At 47.7% G+C, this 21,190-nt stretch overlaps 1 protein-coding gene across 1 annotated transcript; it reads right to left on the bottom strand.

The window, feature by feature from the left end:
• Positions 1-1,077: 1,077 nt before the first annotated feature.
• PSMF1 (proteasome inhibitor subunit 1) lies at positions 1,078-15,967 on the bottom strand. The gene is made up of 7 exons (XM_028735526.2): positions 15,608-15,967; positions 12,395-12,547; positions 11,109-11,191; positions 7,366-7,560; positions 5,225-5,278; positions 4,951-5,109; positions 1,078-3,720 (listed from the first exon to the last, which is right to left on the bottom strand). Exons 1-7 carry the CDS (start codon positions 15,734-15,736, stop codon positions 3,669-3,671), a joined length of 825 nt encoding a protein of 274 aa, XP_028591359.2. The 5' UTR covers positions 15,737-15,967; the 3' UTR covers positions 1,078-3,668.
• Positions 15,968-21,190: the final 5,223 nt, after the last annotated feature.

Here is a 21,190-nt window from a genome sequence, read left to right as displayed (position 1 = left end):
TGCCTCCTGCACGGATCACGTTCGCAACCTGAGCGTCCCCTGTACTTGCTTTCCTTTACTAAATTGTCTTTCCATTCATTTCGTATCTCGAAACGCACATCTACAGCGGTACCTCTGGTTGCGAATGGGATCTGTTCCGGAGGCCGGTTTGCATCCTGAAAAGAACGCAACCCGCTTCTGCGCATGACGTCATTTTGTGCGTCTGCGTATGCGGCGAAACCCGGAAGTAACCCATTCCATTACTTCCAGGTTGCCACAGGACGCAACCTGAAAACGTGCAACCTGAAGCAAACGTTAACATGAGGTATGATTATACTGAAATTTCGGCAACAGCCTCGTTTATTTCAATTGATTAGCCAGCCAATCCTATCTGAAGGCAAACAATTAAGCGAGTGGCAATTATTTTAATCAAATAACAGTCCGCTAGGATAACAAGAGATAAGTATTTCTCAAATGGGGTGGAATTGATTCAATTCACACACTGAGCCCATCAGCTGGCAAAATGGACCAGAGGCAGACAAATACAGTTCTGGAGTTTATTTTGCGAGTCTGCTTTTACACTAGGAACAAAGGCTGACTACATATCCCATCATCCTTGGGTATTGGTCATGCTGGCTGGGAGTTGTAGTCCAGTATGGTGGGGGCGAAGGGACGCAGGGGGTGCTGTGGGTTAAACCACAGAGACTAGGACTTGCCAATCAGAAGGTCGGCAGTTCGAATCCCTGCGATGGGGTGAGTTCCCATTGCTCGGTCCCCGCTCCTGCCAACCTAGCAGTTTGAAAGCACGTCAAAGTGCAAGTAGATAAATAAGTACCACTCTGGCGGGAAGGTAAACGGCATTTCCGTGCGCTGCTCTGGTTCTCCAGAAGCGGCTTAGTCATGTTGGCCACATGACCTGGAAGCTGTACGCCGGCTCCCTCGGCCAGTAAAGCGAGATGAGCGCCACAACCCCAGAGTCGGCCACGACTGGACCTAATGGTCAGGGGTCCCTTTACCTTTACCTTATGGTGGGGGCTGGCCTAATGGTTTATTATCCATTGCCTTAGCTTTTGATTCAGCTATTTGATTTTTTCCCCCCTTTAACCCAATACCTTCCTCATGGGGCTTTGGGGGGAAAGCACAGACTAGGGTTTAGAAGCCTATTCTCTCCAGCAAGAACATGCATTATACTTTTGACATTGTGCTTCTCGCCAGCATTTAAGTCCTGGTGACACAGAGAGTGCACCTCCACACAACCCAGCTGTGATTCCTGCATTTCAGGGGGCTGTACTATGGATCTATGGTAGTCGTCTGAGTGCCGTACCCCAAAGAATCAACCACCACCGCGTGAAAGAGCATGAACTTTTATTATTAGTTTAAAGGGGTTAACTTGCAACACACCTACTCAGGTCACCCCTATGACAACACACACAGTCCTGATTATATCAAATCACAGCCTGTCTGTAGAGACTAAGTCCCTGCGGAGCAGGGCCCATCCGCTTTTTGTTCTCAAGCAAGTAGAAAATGCAGCAGTTTGGAAGTCTCAAAGCCACTGAAATGCCCCAAGGGGAAATGAACACTCCAGGTTTACTCCCTGTGCTTATTAAGAGCTTAGGTGGCTTTCAGAAGTCATGTGCTGCCAGTCCACACCCAAACAGCCCCCTGGCTGGTATGGTAACTGCTCGAAGCAGAAATATTCCCATCTCTGGTGGCAGGGGGTTCCCAAGACCTCCCGGTGGCGTGGTGAAGAGCAAAGCAACTGCACCGCTCAGAGAATCAGCAATTTCAATTTCAATTTTTTATTTAAAGCCATCTTGTGGCGGCTGCAAGCCTTGCAGGAAAAAACAATCCGATAATATCAGCTGACCTGAAAAATCACAGCAGTGCCCCCTTCTTTGCAGGGATGGACGGGGCGGAATAATAGAAATTCGCCAACTAGAGGAAGAAAACTGTCCTCTCTCTCTCACACACACACAAAGCTAACTCGAAGGCCACTGTGACCACCATGCTTGAATACGATTGCGGGAACTTGCTCTAAGGCAGAGTATACTGCTAAATCTTTCAGCCGCATCAGAGACAGAGAGGCTGATGCTCTACGGATACTGACGGACTCCCATCAGCCCTTGCAGGTAGCATGGCCGATGCTCAGGGCTGATGGGAATCAGATGACCGGAGGGTCACAGGTTCCCCTTCCGCAAGAAACGCTGTTTGGCAGTGCCTGGAAGATAAGGCAGAGAACGCCATTTCTGGCCAAAGAGAGAGAGGGGGGGGGGGGGCAAGCCTTTTCCATACAGCCCTGCAGTGTTGGCTGGCCAGTTCTCTACCCTGAATAGAGAGGGTAGAATATGTTTGCCTCCACTTCAAGCCCTAGTCCCCAGAGAAGCCAAAACAGAAGCCAGGCAGCATAAAAAGCCCTTTTGTACTTAAGGGGAACAGAATCCAAGTCCACAAGAGACAGAAACAACTGACCTTTTTTTGCATGTACGCTATCCAATATTATTGTTTTATTTTTAATGGATCTGTTCCCTTAACAGCAGCCGAGCGAGGAGAGGGATGCTGTTCCTTAGCATGGGTATAAAAGGAGGAAACTTCACCTGTTGAATTTCTGCTGCCAGCCTGCAGTTCAAAAGGCACAGAGCCCGCAAAGGAAGTCCACGTCCTTGCATGCAACACAAATGGGTTGATCTGGGCCTACTTTGCTGGGGACGGCTGTGTGTGTGTGGCAACGGGAGAAGGGGAACCACAGTTAACTGTGCTTTCAGAGGCAGTTCTGGGGACCCAGCTGTCTCCCCCCCCCCACAAACTGAGCCTGATGGGGATTGTAGTCCTAGACCTCTGGAGGGAATTCCAGTTTGGGAAGCCTGTTCTCGAGCCAGCATGCAAGAGATACCCTCTAAAGCAAAACACATCATCACAAGACAGGGATGCCAGCGGCAAAACACTGTTTATAAACGGCTCTGCCCAGACCAAGGAGCCAACTCAATTTGCCTGCCACTAACACCCACTCACCCTGCTGCTATTTCAGCGTCTTACCAGCCCGCTCTGTGCCAACTCAAGTGTGCCACCTGGGAAAAGAAGAAGCCTTTTTTGTGGGGGTTTTTTTTGACTTGCCAGGTAGCCAGCTGGTTTCATCAGAAGCTAGGAAAATAGGGGGTGGGAAATGGCCTTTCAAGGAAAAAAGGGGTTTTTAAGTTGGAGCTTGTTTTGAGTGACAAGGTGGGGAGGGCGGAGGCTTTGTGGAGGCCGGGCTTTCGATTGGTCCAACTCTTCCCTACCTGCCCCTTCTATGATTGACGTCAGAAAACACCAGTGGCCAACTGGGTTGCTGGGCACACCCAGGTTTTGGAAGGGGACAATTCCTCCCTGGCCCTTGTGCATCCTTTGAAAACCAGCCCCCCAGCAGATGTTAAGAGCACGGCAGTCCGTTTTCACGGGCGCCTGCTGTTTTAGGGCGACGGGGAAGTCAGCCTAAAGAGTTTGGGGCAGCAGGAGAAGAGAGAGAGGGGGAAAAATATATATACATATACACATTTCTATGCACACGCCTTCCTCTTCCGGTTTATGTGGTGGGAAATCAAAGCAGGAGACAGGGTGGCAGCCTGCTTGCAGACGGAAGCCCGTGCCCCAAACACCTGGGGGGTCAGAGATGAGTGCCGATCAACCCGAGGGGAGCAGCTCCTCAGCAGTCCTCACATGAACATGTCGTCGTAGTTGGGCGGTGGCAGGTGGTCAGGGTTTGGCCTGGAAGGTGAACAAAGAGCATCAACCATCACTCCCCATATTCCAGCGCATGGGTAGGCAAACTCCGGCCCTCCAAGTGTTTGGGACTACAAGTCCCATCATCCCTGACCACTGGTCCCGTTAGCTGAGGATGGTGGGAATTGTAGTCCCAAACATCTGGAGGGCCAGAGTTTGCCTATGCCTGTTCTAGGGTGAGCAAGAATAAAATGCTACCCATTCCGTCTACAGAATGGGTAGGCAAACTAAGGCCCGGGGGCTGGATCCGGCCCAATCGCCTTCGCAATCTGGCCCGCAGACAGTCCAGGAATCAGTGTGTTTTTACATGAGTAGAATGTGTGTTTTTATTTTAAATGCATCTCTGGGTTATTTGTGGGGCACAGGAATTCGTCCATTCCCTCTCAAAATGTAGTCTGGCCCCCACAAGACGCTGAGGTCCAGCTCCGAGGGGCTTCTGGAGGTTCCCTCACTGCGAGAAGTAAAGCTACAGGAAACCAGGCAGAGGGCCTTCTCAGTAGTGGCACCCACCCTGTGGAACACCCTTCCAACAGATATCAAGGAGAACAACCATCTGACTTTTAGAAGACACCTGAAGGCGTTCAGGGAAGTTTTTAATGTGTGACATTTTAATGTATTTTTCACCCTTGTTGGAAGCCGCCCAGAGTGGCTGGGGAGATTATTATTATTATGATGTTTTATTTTATTGTTATTGCATGTAAAATTGAAAATGCTAAAATAAACTCTCTCTCTCTCTGTGTGTGTCTCTCTGTGTGTATATATATTGAGAGAGAAGAGAGAAGAGAGAGGGAGATTATTTTTGCATTTTCAGTTTCACATGCAGGAACAAATTTTATTTTATATATATATATATATATATATAGAGAGAGAGAGTGTCCTTCCCTTCCCTGCCTGGAGATGCCAGGAATCGAACCAGAAGCATTCTGCATTCCAAGCAGATGCACTGAGCCTGAACTACGGCAACCCTGAAAAGCAGGCCCCATTCTTAAAACGTAGCTAAATCTCTGCAGCTCCTGCAGATGGCAGGATGCTATTGTTTCCGCTGGGTACGGGTTGAATTAATTATTGGTTCAATTAGTGAAAAGGGAGCAGCTGTTTTGATTTCCTGCCCCTGGCATGAAAATGTCTCGAATGCAGCAACGTTTTCAACGCTAAAATTCTAGGCTGGTGTCCGTCCCAGTCCCATCCCCCCAGCAAACTTGCCCCCCTACTTACCCACTCCGGTTTGCCCCAGGGGGTCCAAAGGGGTCGAATCTGGCACCGGGAGGCACGGATCCTGGAGGCAGCCTGTTGGGGAGTCCTGAAGATGGGTCGAGAATGGGATTTGGAAACCCTGAACGCAGCGGATCCATGATCATCCCACCGCTCCGGCTCCTGAGCAAGAAGAATTTGGGGAGATTGAAGAAGATCCATGGGGGAACATGAGCTGTAAATTTCTTATTTTATTTTATTTAAAAAACAGCCTTTCAGGTAAAGGGGACTGACTTACCCAAAGGGGTTCAGGTCTTCTCCTCCAACGGCGAAGGGCCCCATGGGGTCTGGCCTGAAACGGAAATGGTGTTTTCACTCTCGGCCGAGAATAATAATAATAATAATAATAATAATAATAATAATAATAATAATTTATTTATACCCCGCCCATCTGGCTGAGTTTCCCCAGCCACTCTGGGCAGCTCCCAATCAAATGTTAAAAACAATACAGCATTAAATATTAAAAACTTCCCTAACAGGGCTGCCTTCAGATGTCTTTTAAAGATAGAATAGCTGCTTATTTCCTTCACATCTGGTGGGAGGGCGTTCCACAGGGCAGGCGCCACTACCGAGAAGGCCCTCTGTCTCGTTCCCTGTAACCTCACTTCTCGCAATGAGGGAACTGCCAGAAGGCCCTTGGCGCTGGACCTCAGTGTCCGGGCAGAACGATGGGGGTGGAGATGCTACTTCAGGTCTACTGGGCCAAGGCCGTTTAGGGCTTTAAAGGTCAGCGCCAACACTTTGAATTGTGCTCGGAAACGTACTGGGAACCAATGCAGATCTCTCAGGACCGGTGTTATGTGGTACCGGCGGCTGCTCCCAGTCACCAGTCTAGCTGCCACATTCTGGATTAGTTGTAGTTTCCGGGTCACCTTCAAAGGTAGCCCCACATAGAGCGCATTGCAGTAGTCCAAGCGGGAGATAACCAGAGCATGCACCACTCTGGCAAGACAGTCCGCAGGCAGGGAGGGTCTCATCCTGCATACCAGATGGAGCTGGTAGACAGCTGCCCTGGACACAGAATTGACCTGCACCTCCATGGACAGCTGTGAGTCCAAAATGACTCCCAGGCTGCGCACCTGGTCCTTCAGGGCCACAGTTACCCCATTCAGGACCAGGGAGTCCTCCACACCTGCCCGCCCCCTGTCCCCCCAAAACAGTACTTCTGTCTTGTCAGGATTAGATCAGAGAAGACAAGGATATGTTTGGAATAACTTTTTTAAAAAGACCAGAGGCATTTCTGTGAAGCACTGTTGGCAGGGACATCCCGAAGGCCTTTAGGGAGGTATTCTTATATGCAACGGCCGAAGCTCAGAATTTGGTGGCAAAGGGGTGGAAGAAGAAGCCCCGACAATAACGGATTGGCGTTACAAGCTACAAGAATTTGCTGAAATGGCGCAGTTAACCAATACCCTGAGAGGCAATTCCAAACAAAAATTTATGGAAAAGTTGGATAGATATAAAACATATGTTCAAAAATACAGTACAGTGGTACCTCTGGTTAAGTACTTAATTCATTCTGGAGGTCCGTTCTTAACCTGAAACTGTTCTTAACCTGAAGCACCACTTTAGCTAATGGGGCCTCCCACTGCCGCCGCGCCGCCAGAGCACGATTTCTGTTCTCATCCTGAAGCAAAGTTCTTAAGCTGAAGCACTATTTCTGGGTTAGCGGAGTCTGTGACCTGAAGTGTCTGTAACCTGAAGCGTATCTAACCCGAGGTACCACTGTAAAGGTTCACTATCTATGCTAGCATTTGATTGACGTTGGAGTGAGACTGAATTGAGAAATAAGACTAGAGTACATATTGATATAGGAACATATTAGATAATATGTAAAGAAATATACAATAAGAGTACATTCATTTGACAAAAAAGGAATATACAACAGGAAAGGCAAGAAGTCTAGTGTGTTGATATGTATATGATTTTTTGGGGGGGGAGATTTGTTTTTGTTTTTTCTCTTTTTTCTTTCTTTTTTTTCTTTCATTTTCTTTCTAGGTATATAAAATTCATATATAATTTATGTATACGTGTTGGAAATTATATTATAGTAAGTCCTCTAATGTCATATGACAACGTTTACCGATGTAATATAAGAATGTTAACAAATAAATAAAATGCATTTTTTTTAAAAAAAGAGAGAAGACAAGGAAATCTAAGCAACGCTCAGCTCAGCGCTAGGATCCAGCCTTGCACATGTGAACCTAGGAGCCACAGCTGCCAACTTTCCCCTTTTCTTGCGAGGAATCCTATTCGGAATAAGGGAATTTCCCTTTAAAAAAGGAAAATGTTGACAGCTATGCTAGGAGCATCCCTGGGGCAACCTCTGGACCAAAGCCAGTCCCTCCCCACTCTCTGCCGCATTACAAGGGGCTTTACCAGTTGGGCTGCCGGCTGCCGTGGGGATGGCGAGGCGGGATCCACAGCGGGTCGTGGTCGGGAGGGTTGGGAGGAGACGGGTTGCGCTCACGCCGGGGCTCCTCCTTGGCCACGCTCCTCTCTTTGGCCGCCTCGAAGGGAGAGACGATGTGGGCCGTGACCTGTGCCTGCAGCTCCTCTGTGTTCCGGTACACTCTGAGGCGGGAGAGAAGGCAGACAGAATTAGAGATCTCCGTTTCGACCACACAGTGGGAAACTGTTTTAACTGCTGTAACAAGGGTGCCTCTGCACCTTAAATTGAGGCTCACACTAGTACGTTTCCGAGCACAATTCTAAGTCTTGGCGCTGACCTTAAAGCCCTAAATGGCCTTGGCCCAGTATACCCGAAGGAGCGTCTCCACCCCCATCGTTCATATATATATATATATATATATATATATATATATATATATATATATATATATGCAGGTTTTGGTGTCCTCGGGTGTCTTCCCGTGTAATAGTTGGGGTGTCTAGGCGACGTTTCGACGAGGTCTCACTCGTCATCTTCAGGCTGGTGCTTTCGGCTTCTTGTTACTGGAACAGAGCAGGATCTCAGTGTTTGAGTTCCTATAAATACTGTTGAGGAGGTGTGGTGTATAGCCTCCAATGTTCTGGGCAGAGAGGAAGTTCCCAGGCTAGTGTGCCTTTTCTTCTTTTGTTCCTTAATTGCTTGAGGGATATCTTGAGTGATTTCTTGAGTGATATCCTGAGTACCACTTAGGTGGGTCATTAGGTGTGGATTAGTTGCTAAAGCCTTTGTGTCTTGACCTCTTGAACTTTGTGAAGAGTTTTTCTGAGAAGATGGCTGTACTGCATTTAGTTGTGCTCTGGCTTGGCTTCGTGTATAGGGGCGAGCTGTGGTTTTGTGGCCTGTGCCAGCCAGATCTGTGTAGGGATTGCAGGGGGGTGCAGCATCCGGAGGTGCCACCATGGTTTGGCTACTGGATGGTGTCTGTAATTTATCTGTGGAGAGGGTCTGGGTTTGGGTCTGGTGTGGTTGATTGGTGATGGCGTTCTGTGTGCCTCTGGATCTGGTGTCAGTTTTTGTGGGGAGGGCTAATTTCCAGATGTCTGGCAAGCGCTCCCCACAAAAATTAGCCCTCCCCACAAAAACTGACACCAGATCCAGAGGCACACAGAACGCCATCACCAATCAACCACACCAGACCCAAACCCAGACCCTCTCCACAGATAAATTACAGACACCATCCAGTAGCCAAACCATGGTGGCACCTCCGGATGCTGCACCCCCCTGCAATCCCTACACAGATCTGGCTGGCACAGGCCACAAAACCACAGCTCGCCCCTATACACGAAGCCAAGCCAGAGCACAACTAAATGCAGTACAGCCATCTTCTCAGAAAAACTCTTCACAAAGTTCAAGAGGTCAAGACACAAAGGCTTTAGCAACTAATCCACACCTAATGACCCACCTAAGTGGTACTCAGGATATCACTCAAGAAATCACTCAAGATATCCCTCAAGCAATTAAGGAACAAAAGAAGAAAAGGCACACTAGCCTGGGAACTTCCTCTCTGCCCAGAACATTGGAGGCTATACACCACACCTCCTCAACAGTATTTATAGGAACTCAAACACTGAGATCCTGCTCTGTTCCAGTAACAAGAAGCCGAAAGCACCAGCCTGAAGATGACGAGTGAGACCTCGTCGAAACGTCGCCTAGACACCCCAACTTTTACACGGGAAGACACCCGAGGACACCAAAACCTGCATTCCTGTACCCGTGAAAATCTACGAAAGCATATATATATATATATATATATATATATATATATATTTATTGGTTTTTTTTACGTATCAATTCCAACAATCATATAACATAACTTCTTATCTTATATAATAATTAAGACTTCTGTCAACACCTCTGATGATTTCCCGTTCTTTATCACTTATTCTGCATTTCTTAGTTTCTCTATTACTCTTAATTACCATTAACTAATAATTCTCCTCATAGTCTTTCTTGCAGAGGGCCTTCTCGGTAGTGGCACCCGCCCTGTGGAACACCCTCCCACCAGATGTCAAAGAGAAAAACAACTACCAGACTTTTAGAAAACATCTGAAGGCAGCCCTGTTTAGGGAGGCTTTTAATGACTGATGGTTTAATGTATTTTTAATCTTTTGTTGGAAGCCGTCCAGAGTGGCTGGGGAAACCCAGCCAGATGGGCGGGGTATAAATAAAATAAATAATAATAATAATAATGATGATGATGATGATGATGATAATAATAATAATTCTACAACAAAAAAGACTATTTAGAGTATACTGGACCCCATTATGTTTGTTTAAAAAAGGGCTATCTAAGGTATCTAACTGTTGGCAGAGAACAAGCCCTCAAGAGGTTTCAGGCTCAGTCACTAAATGTCTTCTCAAAAAGCCTGGCCGGTTGCTCCTCTCAGCCTGGCCTACCTCACAGGGTTCTTAGGGGGATGGAATGAGGAGGGGGGAGAACAGTGCATTCCACCTTGAGCTCCTTGGAGAAAAGGTGGGATATAATTCATAAATCCATCAGTGGGAAAATGTCTAATTTGGCCGTGTGCTTTTTGATGTTGAGATTCCTGCTCAAACTGAGATTCCTGCACGGCAGGGGGTTGGACTAGATGACCCTCAGGTCCCTTCCAACTCTAGGTTTATTCCTCCTTTTGTTTTGTTTGCAATGGTGTACTTTTCCATGTTGCAAGCTGCCTTTGAGCATGGTTTGAACTATGGAAAGACAACAGGCAAATAAAATGATGTACCACATTTTTCACCCCATAAGACGCACTTTTTTCTTCCTAAAAAGTGAGGGGAGATGTCTGTGTGTCTTATGGAGCGAATGCGTGGTCCCTGGAGCCGAATTGCCCAGGGGCAAAAAGCAGATCATGCTTTTTTTTTTTTTTTGAAAGAGGGAGGGGGTGTTGAAAGGAAACAGCTGATCGGCAAGCGATCGGGAGACTAGCGATAAAGGAGGCTGCCTGGGAGGGGGGTAAAAGCCCACGGATCCTCAGGATTTTTGCATTGGGTCACCCCAAATTCACCATCAGATCACATAGCATGTCTATGGCTACAGCATGCACCCGAAAAAATCACGCATACACTGTTTCGTGGATGGCGCAATGGCGCAAAAACATGGTTACAAAGCACGGGTCCACATGGATCCTCGGGATTTTTACATTGGGTCACCCCAAATTCACCATCAGATCACATAGCATGTCCATGGCTACAGCCTGCACCAAAAAAAATCACACATCCACTGTTTCGTGGGGCCGCAATGGAACAAAAAAAATGGTTACAAAGCACGGATCCACATGGATCCTCAGGATTTTTGCACTGGGCTACCCCAAACTCACAGTCAAATCACATCTCTGTGGCCACAACATGAACCACAAAAATCATACATCCACTGTTTTGTTCAGCATATTCCCCCCCCCCCTGTTTTCCTCCTCTAAACAACTAGGTGAGTCTTATGGTCAGGTGCGTCTTATGGAGCGAAAAATATACATGTGTGTTTGGCTTGCCCACTATTGAACATAAAATGATTCATTTTCCCCGTGCATGTCTGATGTGGCTGGGGGTTCTCGGCTTATGTTCCCACAGCTGTGGAAAGGCCACGCATGTCTCCCCCCACCCAAGGGCCCCTTTGCAAACAGACATCACTCTTCTTCCGAATGCACCCAAGACCTTTACAAAGAGCTGCAATTACTTGTCAAAATCAGCCAGGTGTTCCGGGTCGACGAAGTCGGACACTTTCAAGGTCAAAGCTGTCACTTTCTGTAACTTGGGATCCTGGAGGGAAAACAGAAAAGAGACAGAGCTGAGTTTGGGAAGGATGGAGGTGGAAAAGCGGGAGGAGTATGAACCCACCCCCTATTGAGGGGGGGGGGGGCGGCAGCAAGGAAGATCTCCCTCCTGAAAGCTGTACCGCCTTGCATCTGATTAAAGGAGCTGGGAAGGAATCTCGCTCTGTGCATGGTCAGAGGCACTCTTCTCCAATTATCCTCCTACGGCAGGTTTGATCCCAAGCACTGAAAATGGATTCCAGTGCTCAAATTAAATAAGTACAATTGAACCAAACAGGAAAGTCCAACTCCCTGCAGTGCAGGAATATTTTGTGCCCAACGTGGGGCTCGAACCCCTGACCTTGAGATGAAGAGTCTCGTGCTCTAGCAAAGACCTTTATGCTGCTGGAAAAGAGCTGCAGGTCATGATCAGAGCATCTTCCTTGCATGCAGAAGGACCCAAGGGCACCAACTCTAAGCAGGGCTTGAAATCCTGGACAGCTGCTGCCAGCCAGTGGAAACAATACTGGGCCGGATGGGCCCAGCAGACTACAAAAGGCAGCTTCCCATGTCCATGTCCATGTTTAATAGCTCCACCAGGTACGCAGGCTGAGACCCTACCTGCCCGCGGACTGTCTGGCCAGAGTGGTGCATGCTCTAGTTATCTCCCGCTTGGACTACTGCAATGCGCTCTACGTGGGGCTACCTTTGAAGGTGACCTGGAAACTACAACTAATCCAGAATGCAGCAACTAGACTGGTGACTGGGAGCGGCCGCTGAGACCATATAACACCGGTCTTGAAAGACCTACACTGGCTCCCAGTACGTTTCCGAGCACAATTCAAAGTATTGGTGCTGACCTTTAAAGCCCTAAATGGCCTCGGTCCTGTATACATGAAGGAGCATCTCCACCTCCATCATTCTACCAGAACACTGAGGTCCAGCGCCGAGGGCCTTCTGGTGGTGGCGCCCGCCCTGTGGAACACCCTCCCACCAGATGTCAAAGAGAAAAGTAACTACCAGACTTTTAGAAGACATCTGAAGGCAGCCCTGTTTAGGGAAGCTTTTACTGTTTAATAGGTTATTGTATTTTAGTTTTCTGTTAGAAGCCACCCAGAGTGGCTTGGGAAACCCAGCCAGATGGGTGGGGTATAAATAATAAATTATAATTATTATTATTATCTATCAGCTGCCTGCAGAGCCGCCTCACCATGGCATTGAGGATGATGCTGCCGTCCATCATGATCCCCTTCAGCAGTAGGTCACGGGAATCGTCCTTCATCCTGTAGCGGAGGGTGAACAGGTCGCTGTCTGCGTTCCACCCGGCAGGCAGCATCTCAGACTTCCTCTCGTTGGCGCCTGGCTGTGCAATGACACCCCGGAAGAGACAGGTGAAACTTTTTAAAATTCACTGGACTGCATCTCTTTGACCTCTGATGGAAGGTGCACTTGGGTGGACTTTGGGCACTATTCTAGCTACTTAAAGCATTTTTACCTTCCTCTTCAGCTGAAAAGGCACCCAGGGGGGCTTATTTTTTTTTTTAAAGCCTCCATTCCTTACCAGCGGACTCACAGGTTAAAGAGACGACATGAAAGGAAAATGGGTTGGGGAGGGAGGAGGAAGAGTACAAGCACTTTCTTGAGTCTGGTACCAGTCCTTAAACATGGCCTGGAAAGGACCTTCTCAGTGGTGGCAGCTTCCAGACTCAAACTCCCTTCCCAGGGAAACTGGATTGGCTCCTTATCATTGTAATAAACAACAACAACAACTCGCCCTTCCCCCTAAGGTCCCAGGGCAGGTCACAATATTAAAAACAGTTCAAAACAGCATGCAATCATAAAAATAAGGTAGGTCATACAAATAAATATACACAAGCAATTCTGACATTTTAATGCTGCAATGCGCCATAGGACCTTAGGGGGAAGGGCAGGTAAACAAACAACAACAACAACATGTGCAGGAAGAACGGCATTTGCAAGCTATATATCCAGCCAAGTTCTCTGGGTAGTTTTTACAATACAGAGATCAATAAAAATTAAAACCAAAGCATTGGCATTCTTATCTTGGGCATGATAAAGTCAAAGTACATAGAGGTTTTACAAATCATGTGATATGTATGAGGTTTGGGAAAGGAATAAAAACCTGTTGGAGAGGAAAACACCATAGTGGATATCACCTGTGGAGCTATTAACTGAGAGACCGTTTAAAGGCTCAGGAACCCATTGCAGGTGTTATGGATTGAGTAGCTACTGCACCTTTTCACAATATTCTAATTTTCTGAGATTGTTAATTTGGGGCTTTCATCAGCTGTACGCCATAATCATCACAATTATAACAAAGGCTTTGCCATATTTCGCTTTGCATGTCATGAGTCCATCTCATATATTAGTTTTTTCACCTTTTAAGTTGAATTATTGAAATAAATGAACTTTTCCATGATATTCTAATTTTTTGAGTTTCACCTGCACATTTGAAAAGGGAAAGCCTGTTGGCGTGATGGAGGGAAGTCATAAGCTCGCCAGAGCGGTAGGGAATGAGAGTTGTAGACGAGTATTTGAAATTATTGTTTATTGTTTAAAGTTAAAATTTAATAAAAATTATATTTTAAAAAAATTAAAACCAAAGCAAGCACCTGCCTACAGTTCTGGTTGCCACACCCTTAAAAGAGAGAGATAGATAATAGAACGGGAATAGGAAGCCAAAATTAAAACAGAATCATAGAATTGAAGGGATCCAGCAGGTCATCTAGTCCAACCCTCTGCAATGCAGAACCTCAACTAGATCACGTGTGACAGATGGCCATCGAACCTCTGCTTAAAAACCGCCAAGGAAGGAGAGCGCACCACCTCCCACCAGATGTCAAAGAGTTATGGGGAAAGGCACAACATGTAAGATTCTGTGTCCCAGGGCAGCTGTCTACCAGCTCCATCTGGTATGCAGGCTGAGACCCTCCCTGCCCGCAGACTGTCTGGCCAGAGTGGTACATGCTCTGGTTATCTCCCGCTTGGACTACTGCAATGCGCTCTACGTGGGGCTACCTTTGAAGGTGACCCAGAAACTACAATTAATCCAGAATGCAGCAGCTAGACTGGTGACTGGAAGTGGCCGCTGAGACCGTATAACACCGGTCTTGAAAGACCTACATTGGCTCCCAGTACATTTCCGAGCACAATTCAAAGTGTTGGTGCTGACCTTGAAAGCCCTAAACGGCCTCACCCCAGTATACCTGAAGGAACATCTCCACCCCCATCGTTCTGCCTGGACACTGAGGTCCAGCGCCAAGGGCCTTCTCTTGCTGCGAGAAGCCAAGTTACAGGGAACCAGGCAGAGGGCCTTCTCAGTGGAGGCACCCGCCCTGTGGAACGCCCTCCCACCAGATGTCAAAGAGAACAACAACTACCAGACTTTTAGAAGACATCTGAAGGCAACCCTGTTTAGGGAAGCTTTTAATGTTCGATGTATTACTGTATTTTAATATTTTGTTGGAAGCCGCCCAGAGTGGCTGGGGAAGCCCAGCCAGATGGGCGGGGTATAAATAATAAATTATTATTATTATTATTATTATTATTATTATACAAATTCCACATCCTGCTATGCTGGCGGCCACTGCTTCTCACTAGCCTGGGAGGCCCTGTGATGCAGCTGGCCTGAGGCGTCCAAAGATGAGGAAGGAGTTGGCAACCCCTCTCCCTTTTTGCCCCAGGAAGTAAAGAGGAGACAGCCTACTCCATGATTAGGCAACATAAGGCCCAGGGGCTGGATCCAGCCTAGTCGCCTTCTAAATCTGGCCTGCAGATGGTCTGGGAATCGGTGTGTTTTTACATGAGTAGAATGTGTGCTTTTATTTAAAATAATAATATAACAATAATAATTTATTATTTGTACCCCGCCCATCTGGCTGGGTCTCCCCAGCCACTCTGGACGGCTTCCAACAAAGGTTAAAAATACATTAAAATGTCCCGCATTAAAAACTTCCCTGAACAGGGCTGCATCTCTGGGTGATTTGTGGGGCATAGCAATTTGTTCATTCCCCCCTCCCCTAAATATAGTCCGGCCCCCCACAAGGTCTGAGGGACAGTGGACCGGCCCCCTGCTGAAAAACGTTGCCTACTCCTTCGCCCTTTTCACAGCCTGCCAAAGGGGAGGCCGCCACTACGCAGCTACCCAGAAGAGATCACGCCCCCTGGCACGATTACGCAGCTGGACAGAAGAACAGAGAGGGGGGGGCAAGCGTTGGCAACCCCCCCCCCATTTTTCCAGCCTGGTAAGCAGCGCCAGCATTAACCCCTGCCCTTCCCGCAGCCTGCCGCCTCGACGCAGCTACCCAAGACGACCTCGCGCCCCCTTCTCCGCGACGCAATTGGGCAGAGGCGCCGAGAGGGGGGGAGAGCGTTGGCAACCCTCCTTCCCTTCTGCTCTCACCTCGTCGCCGGCGCCGAGGCAGCGGAAGCCTTGCGTGATGAGCTTCCAGTGCAGGTAGCAGATCAAGGCGTCCTGCGGGCTGGAGATGTCCGGGGAGACCGAGTGGTAGAGGAGCTCCAGCCCGGCCATGGCGCCGTCCCGGCCGCCGCCGCCGCCGCCTGCACGTGGGGAAGGAAGGAGAGAAGGAAGGAGAGAAGGATTAGGAGGAGGAGGAGGAGGAGAAAGAGAAGAAAGGGCCTTGCAGCGCACACAACCAGCCGCCGGCGCAGGAGGGTCCCTCTCCGGTTAGGCGCGCTGCGAAAGCGAAAGTGGCGACCGGGGAAGGAGCCTCCCCCGCGCGCGCGCGCAAAGGGAAAAGAGGGAGGAGGAAGCCTTTCCCCGGTTAGAGTCCCCGGCTCGCTCGACTCACAAGCCCGGCAGCCAACGCGGAGCCGGGCGTTGGGGTTCCGACGGCGACGGGAAAGCGCAAAGAAGGGGAGCATCGCGTCCATGGCGAAGCCAGGCAACCGCGCGCCAAGTTGGCGTGCGCGCTGGTGCTTTTATGCGCCAGAGCGCACGGGGAGGACGGAAACGGGCTCCGGGTTCGGGGTGGTTTTGCGCCGGGAAAAAAGCAAGGCCGCAATCAAGTCAAAGGTACATTGAAGAAATATGATTTGGAAACATAAAAGGGAAGATCGGAGGTCACGCTGGCATTAAATCGCAAATAAGATAAAAGGCAAATAATGGAGGAACAAATGGTTGCAGATTATTTGTTACCATTTTTTCTGTTTGCATTTACTGAGTATTTCTGTTATGCACTTCTCAATTAATAAAGCATTTTTAAAAAAAAAAATAGGGGGGGGGGGAGAGAAAAAGAAAGGCCGCAAGCGGAAAGTGGGGAGGAGGTGGAGAAATGCAAACACGCTGCCCTGAAATTAATAATAATATAATAATAATTTATTATTTATACCCCGCCCATCTGGCTGGGCTTCCCCAGCCACTCTGGGCGGCTTCCAACAGAACACTAAAATACAATAACCTATTAAACACTAAAAGCTTCCCTAAACAGGGCTGCCTTCAGATGTCTTCTAAAAGTCTGGTAGTTGTTTTTCTCTTTGACACCTGGTGGGAGGGAGTTCCACAGGGCCAATCAGGTTCACCTGTAGGCCAATCAGGTTGTGGGTTCACCTCCACCTGGAGCTGGATTGGGTGGCTCCTGTGGACCAATTAGACTACTGCATTCTGGACCCTATTCTAGGACCAATCAGACTGCTGCCTTTTGGATCCTGTTCAGCTCAATACATAACACTAAGCATCTAGGAGGCTGAGAGACTCTGATTGGGCCAAGGCGAGTTTCATGCCTGAAGTTGGGATTTGAACTTTGGTCGCCCAGACTCTAGCCCAGCACTCTAACCACTGCCCCAAACTGGCACCCAAACACTGGCGATTGCCAAACAGGCCTGATTTCAAGGGTGTGCCTTCACTGCACCCTTTTCTGCTAAAAAGAACTTTGTTTAGACAAGCCTTCCCAGATATCTAGAATGCTGGTGTCTTTATACAGTTCATGGATGTTTTCAATTTATGGAATGTTTTAATCTGTAAACCCCAACAGGGTATAAATAAATGCATAATGATAATAACTGGGTTTGTGTGTTTTTTACTAATAATTTTATTGTTTTATTCTTTTGGTGGACTGCTTTGAGGTTTGTTTGTTTTACAACCAAGTACGTAAATTTTTATGAAATAAATATAAACAAATAAACGGGTTTGGTTTATACTAGCCTGTGCCTACTGGTTTTCCCAGTAGTGATGTACGGAAGTGAGAGCTGGACCATAAAGAAGGCTGATCGCCTAAGAATGGATGCTTTTGAATTATGGTGCTGGAGGAGACTCTGGAGAGTCCCATGGACTGCAAGAAGATCCAACCTATCCATTCTGAAGGAACTCAGCCCTGAGTGCTCACTGGAAGGACAGATCCTGAAGCTGAGGCTCCATGACTTTGGCCACCTCACGAGAAGAGAAGACTCCCTGGAAAAGACCCTGATGTTGGGAAAGATGGAGGGCACAAGGAGAAGGGGACGACAGAGGACAAGATGGTTGGACAGTGTTCTCGAAGCTACAAGCATGAGTTTGACCAAACTGCGGGAGGCAGTGGAAGACAGGAGTGCCTGGCGTGCTCTGGTCCAGGGGGTGACGAAGAGTCGGACACGACTAGACGACTAAACAACAACAACAATCTAAGGAATGTTGGGGCTTCCTAACTTTCCAGAAATCTGAAATTAAGAGGACTCAGGAGAATCTCTGAATTGCATCCTCTATGCAATCTTATGAAGATCTTAAAGTACCCGGATTTGAAACCAGTGTCGGACACGACTAAAAAACTGAACAACAACAAAGCCTGTGCCAAGCTACCTCTGTTCTCCCCACTGGGGAAGCCCCCTATAGCCAGGCTCCCCCCCCCCCCGCACACCCCTCCAACCCTTCCCATGCTTTACTACTGACCATGTGTTTTCCGGGCTCTCTCCGCCATGGCTACTGCCACCTGCCCCACATGGTCCAACGGGCACAGAAGAAGGGGGGCAGAGGCCGGGGCAATAACATGGCCTCCAGCTTTGCTTTGCCGACTTGCCCGGTTGCCGTGCAACAGAGACCCCCAGGGTTCCATGTTCCATGCGCCCAGCTCTTGCAAGAGACTCCCAAGTCAGTTGGGATCAGGGCCGAGAGGAAGAGCGCAGGTCACCAGGATTGGGCCTGAATCACTGGTGCTAAGTGAGCTTGCGATGCTGGCCTTCCTTGCCTCCTGGCTGGCCCCTCTGACTCGGGAGTAAGGGAGCGATGCTTTATTACAGCAGATCAATAATAATAATTTTGTACAAACAACTCCATATTTTCTTTACAAATATTTATCATTTACAATACTGTCTTATTTATTTTATAGTACTGTACATTGATTATTGCTTTCATGTTATGGATCAACGGTAAAATTCATGTTAAATTGCTGTTTAAGGGGTTGTTTTTAAAAGTCTGGAATGGATTAATCTGTTTTGCATTACTTTATATGGGAAACAAAATAAAAATGAAAAAAATCCTTCTGTGTTTTTCTGACTATGGCAGACCAACACAGCTACCTACCTGTAACTTTCTGTGGGAAAGTGCGCCTTGGTTTTGGAACGCTTTGGTTTTGGAATGGACTTCCAGAACGGGTTAATCTTGAGAACCAAGGTGCCACTGTATATACGATAAACAAACATGCTTCATTCAAAGGTCTTGAGCATGGGTAGGCAAACTTAAGGCCCGGGGGCCTGATCCGGCCCAATCGCCTTCTAAATCCGGCCTGCGGACCGTCTGGGAATCAGTGTGTTTTTACATTAGTAGAATATGTCCTTTTATTTCAAATGCATCTCTGGGTTATTTGTGGAGCATAGGAATTTGTTCATCCCCCCCCCCAATGTAGTCTGGCCCCCCACTAGGTCTGAGGGACAGTGGACTGGCCCCCTGCTGAGAAAGTTTGCCGACCCCTTGGCTTGAGTTAACCTCCAATGGTATCAAATAGAAGTTGCCTGGCGATCTCAGAAGGGCCACTGGAGGGCGCCCCACCCTTTCTAAAGCTCCCTTTCTGAGATTTCAATTTTGTGCTTTCTGTACCCTTCTCTGTTGTGTGTTTGGGTCGGGAGACAGAGAGGCTTCCATCGCTGGAGGACCGGGGAGCCAGCAACGCCAAAGTGGCTTTTTCAAACCCACACCTGTAATCGTTGGAAGTTGCAAAGTTACCTGAACTGCATTTGGGGGCACAACTGCCTCTATTCATAGCTTGTGGCTTTACTCTGTATTTCTTTTGATGTTGTGCTTTTGTTTCCATGAACAGCTGATGGCACCTGTTTCCCTGAGTGCAGCTATAAGACGCGTGTTTCTCAAAGCTGTTACAGGAAAATCCTTGGGCTCACTTGGATTGCCAAGCAAAGACGCCAGCTAGGAATATAGGAGCGAAACAGCAGTCAGCAAGCCTGGTCTTTTATTTTTTAAGGACTGTTGCAACAGGACTTCCACCCCCACCACATGGGAGAAGCAGGAAGAAGCCCAGAACAAACGATGGCTCCCACTTTTATCAGTTTTACAAAGATACCCACAACACCCCAAGAATTACATCATGCATACATCACAAATACGTCACAAAGTGGGAGGGTCTGAATAAATAAATAAAATTAATAAATTGTCCAGTAGCACCTTAGAGACCAACTAAGTTTGTTCTGGGGACGTGAAGTGGGCTGTGCTCTGCAAGCCAGGCAGGCGAAGAGGGATGCTATAGGCAAAATGTGCCATCTTTATTCCATTAATAGGAATCGGAACGGAAGAGCTATGGGAGCCTTAATTGGACAAAAAGGGGTGATTCTGAAGCTGAGATGGCGCGTGTTGTTGTTGTTTTTTAAAAAATTATTATTAATTATTGCATTTATATCCTGCCTTTTCCTCCAAGGAGCTCAAGGTGGCAAGTGAGATTCTCTGGCTCAGGGGCAAGAAACACCATTTGCTGGTTTGCAACAGGAGGGAGAGGACTTGAGCCCCATGTACAGCTTGGGCTCCCCAAGGAAGGTCATTGTGGGAATCAAGATGGCAGAATGAATGGTTCTTTGGTCTGGCCCAGTAGGACTCTGAGGTCCTATGCATATGATGGGTGGCTGGAACAATTAAGAATCTATCTTTTGGGCGATCCGAGAGACTGCAAGTAAGAGATCAAGAAGGGGACCATCTGCAAAGTCCACAATGCTTATAACATGATGCTATTCCAGTACAGAGGGACGCGGGTGGTGCTGTGGGTTAAACCACAGAGCCTAGGGCTTGCCGATCAGAAGGTTGGCGGTTCGAATCCCCGCCGTTGAGCTCCCATTGCTCAGCCCTGCTCCTGCCAACCTAGCAGTTCGAAAGCACATCAACGTGCAAGTAGATAAATAGGTACCGCTCCAGTGGGAAGGTAAATGGCGTTTCCGTGTGCTGCTCTAGTCCGCCAGAAGCGGCTTAGTCATGCTGGCTACATGACCTGGAAGCTGTCTGCAGAAAAACGCCAGCTCCCTCGGCCAATAAAGCGAGATGAGCGCCGCAACCCCAGAGTCGGTCACGACTGGACCTAATGGTCAGGGGTCCCTTTACCTTTACCTAATAAAGAAATCACTTTTAACTTACTGAGGTTTCCACAATACACTTTTGTCTCTCTATCTTTTTCTTAACATATCAAGAAATACCAAGAAAGGAAACACAAAAAGAAAGAAAGAAAAAGAAGAACAAAAAGGGGTGTGTGAAGGGAAGGGTAAAAAAGAAAAGAGGAGGAAGAAAACAAAGCAAAACGAACATATTTGACTTCCGATTAGACTCATTGTATTATTATTTCTACAGTTTTTTCACACACAGTTCCAAATTATTGTATTTCTTTGTTTTTCATCAGATATCAAGAAACATATTTGTTGTTTTACAAGGACCATTCTATTTCTGCCAGGAGATGTTTGTTATTGTAATACTTTTCCAAATACTCTTTTAAAGATTTTCCATTCTTTCTGTACTTTCTGTTTTGGATACCCTCTAATTCTCCCTGTCATCATGGCCATCTGTAGA

The sequence above is a fragment of the Podarcis muralis genome, chromosome 5 (genome assembly GCF_964188315.1).
Source record: "Podarcis muralis chromosome 5, rPodMur119.hap1.1, whole genome shotgun sequence".
NCBI lineage: Eukaryota > Metazoa > Chordata > Lepidosauria > Squamata > Lacertidae > Podarcis > Podarcis muralis.
This window is presented reverse-complemented; position numbering and strand designations above follow the sequence as displayed.

What these genes read in the sequence shown, in the direction of transcription:
- PSMF1 (XM_028735526.2), bottom strand. Translation starts at nt 15,736, where the DNA reads ATGGCCGGGCTGGAGCTCCTCTACCACTCGGTCTCCCCGGACATCTCC. An exon ending in GCCTCGGCGCCGGCGACGAG is followed by an intron (nt 12,548 to 15,607) that starts GTGAGAGCAGAA and finishes GTCATTGCACAG; the next exon opens with CCAGGCGCCAACGAGAGGAA. An exon ending in CCTGGGGCAAACCGGAGTGG is followed by an intron (nt 3,721 to 4,950) that starts GTAAGTAGGGGG and finishes TTCACCTTCCAG; the next exon opens with GCCAAACCCTGACCACCTGC.